This window comes from Rhagoletis zephyria, unplaced genomic scaffold, assembly GCF_001687245.7.
Source record: "Rhagoletis zephyria isolate East Lansing unplaced genomic scaffold, Rhagoletis_zephyria_1.1 Rzeph_scaffold_44420, whole genome shotgun sequence".
Taxonomy (NCBI): Eukaryota; Metazoa; Arthropoda; class Insecta; order Diptera; family Tephritidae; genus Rhagoletis; species Rhagoletis zephyria.
This window is the reverse complement of record NW_016201475.1, coordinates 1-2457: the sequence shown is the minus strand read 5'-3', so window position 1 is coordinate 2457 and position 2457 is coordinate 1. Positions and strand designations below refer to the sequence as shown.

Genomic DNA, 2457 nt, shown 5'->3' with positions numbered 1-2457 from the left:
AGTAAATATTTTAATGTATGTAAATAATTGCTATCGCTGATACAAAACCGCTAAACATTGCGGTAATGTGACGCAGGGAAAAATATACAATTTTGTAAATATATAGTTTTCCTTGCAAAAAGTATAAAAAACAATAAATACACACATATCAGCTCGTGATAATGTGTAGCCAGTTTTTAATAAATGAAAATTATATGTAATTTAAATCGTATTAATGAATTTAGTTTTCTAATCCAATAAATACAAATATGTTTACTGATGCAATAAAAAAGTTGCATACAGTTCTAACATTCGTATAAATAAATTGAAATAAATAAAAAGAATAACATAAGTAGATTTTATAAAATTATCATTTTTATTATCAGTACAATGAGAGCGTAGACGCCACTTGTACTTGCACTATTATATTTAAAAATTTGTACGTTATGATTTCGGCTTCAGATCGTGTTTGACCGTTTTTGGGACTTTTATTTATTTTTATCAAATTTGATATTTTTTTTAAATCTCATTTCGTACATGTCGTTGTTGTAACAGCACACAAATTCCACAACGAGTTTTTGGCGAATGATGTAGGAGGAGTGACCAGACCTTAGTCAGCCATAAATACTTGTTCCGGTTACTTAGATACGACTGTCGTGGTAAAGTTGTTATAACCGAGAAAGTGAAATCTAAACATAATCGAAAGATTCACTAGATAAAGTTTCAAAGAACTATCTTGAATCCTTCTTTCTGTCTTTCGAAAGACTAAAAAAAAAGATCTGCTAACGTCTTATAGTAATAAAATTTCTAAAAATGAATTTAAATAAAAACTATATTTATGTACAACTTTTTTTTCAAAACCTAAAAGAAAATTAAACAAAAACAGTAAAATTCTAAAAATTAAATTAAATTAAAAAAATCGTATTAAAAGAATAAAAACTAAAAATTAAAAGAAAGTTAAATAAAAAATAAAATAAAATAAGTTTCTAAAAATAAGATGAAATAAAATAAATAGTTTTTTTTTTTTTTAAAGCAATAAAACCTACAAAATGTAAGAAAATTAAATTAAACAAGCAATTACAAGACAGCAAGACAGTTACTGGCAACGATGTGACCGACAGATTTACTAAAGTTGGCGTCCACTGAACTGGAACATGTGCCAATAAAAGTGTGCGGATCTCTCTACAGGCAATTAAACGGTGGGAGCAAGAAAACTAGATAGGAAGAGAAATTGTGAAACAAAACCCATAGCTGCAGGTTGTGTCGGATTATTTGCCGAATGTACGATAGCAAGCTCACAAAGTTTATTTTTCCCTCTCAAGGGGGAGGACACCAGGCTACTACGCACCTAGCGAGTGTACTAATAGGACAGTGTTAGGCTTCACATGCCTTTAAGTTGGCTCTGACCAGTGAAAAGTGGGCAGGAGAAACGGAACGAACGCAGGCGTGGAGACTTTGCAGCACACCCTCTTTGCGTGTCCAGCCCTTTGTACCCTAGGGAAAAGTGTTCTTTGAGTAGGATTTTTGCAGAATCTGGAAGCACTGTCACAATAGGTTATGACAAATTGTTCCACTTTTGATCCTGGTTTCTAGATATAAGCTGTATATTTTGGTTGCCCTCTTTCTAGCGACGCTATAGAACTTAATGGTCTCCTCGAAGCTGTCTGACTAACCTAAAATTAAATTCATAATTTTTAGAACTTTTGTTTACTAACATTCAGAATTACCTAATAAAGAAAATTACACTTTTTCTCTCCCCTGTAGATCATGGTTCGCCAATGTACAAATGGGACCACCTGATGCGATTTTGGGTGTAACCGAGGCGTTCAAGCGCGATACAAATCCGAAAAAAATCAACTTGGGTGTAGGCGCATATCGTGATGACAACGGTAAACCATGGGTGTTGCCCAGTGTGCGCAAGGTAAGTTATTAAGTAATTTTTCTAAGGCTTTTTATTAAAATAAATTGTTAAAATAATATTCAAGGCTGAAGAACGCATAATTGGTAAGCAATTGGACAAAGAATACGCCACAATCATTGGTATTCCGGAGTTCTATAATAAAGCCATCGAATTGGCGCTGGGCAAGGATTCTGAGCGATTGCAGGGAAAGCACAATGCTACAACACAGGTAATATACATATGTATATGAAACAAATGAATCAGAGAAAAGTAGAGCATGTTTAGCACTGAGGCCACTTTGATGTGAAAAACCTATTTATATACATACATAAATGGCTTTGGAAGAAACAGATATTGAACGCTGCAGCTCATTAGTAAAATGCGATAAACATTGTATAGGATACAAAAGATAGCAGCCAAAATAATGCGCGATAACAAAACATATCGATAACAATAATAGGTATATCGAGAAAGTATTGTAATTTATTGATTATTACTTTTACAGTTGTCTCTTTCTGTTATTGTTATCGGTATTAGGTGCGTTCGTTTAAAATCTCCAACAGAAACCAACCAACTGC

The 2457-nt window shown here is 32.9% G+C and overlaps 1 protein-coding gene across 1 annotated transcript; it reads left to right on the top strand.

The window, feature by feature from the left end:
- Nucleotides 1-1700: 1700 nt before the first annotated feature.
- On the top strand, nucleotides 1701-2144 carry LOC108355315 (aspartate aminotransferase, mitochondrial-like; the record flags this gene model as incomplete). The annotated part of the gene is made up of 2 exons (XM_017606480.1): nucleotides 1701-1900; nucleotides 1965-2144. Coding segments are annotated over 2 exons (365 nt in total), but the record flags the coding sequence as incomplete, so codon positions are not given.
- Between the last annotated feature and the right edge of the window lie 313 nt (nucleotides 2145-2457).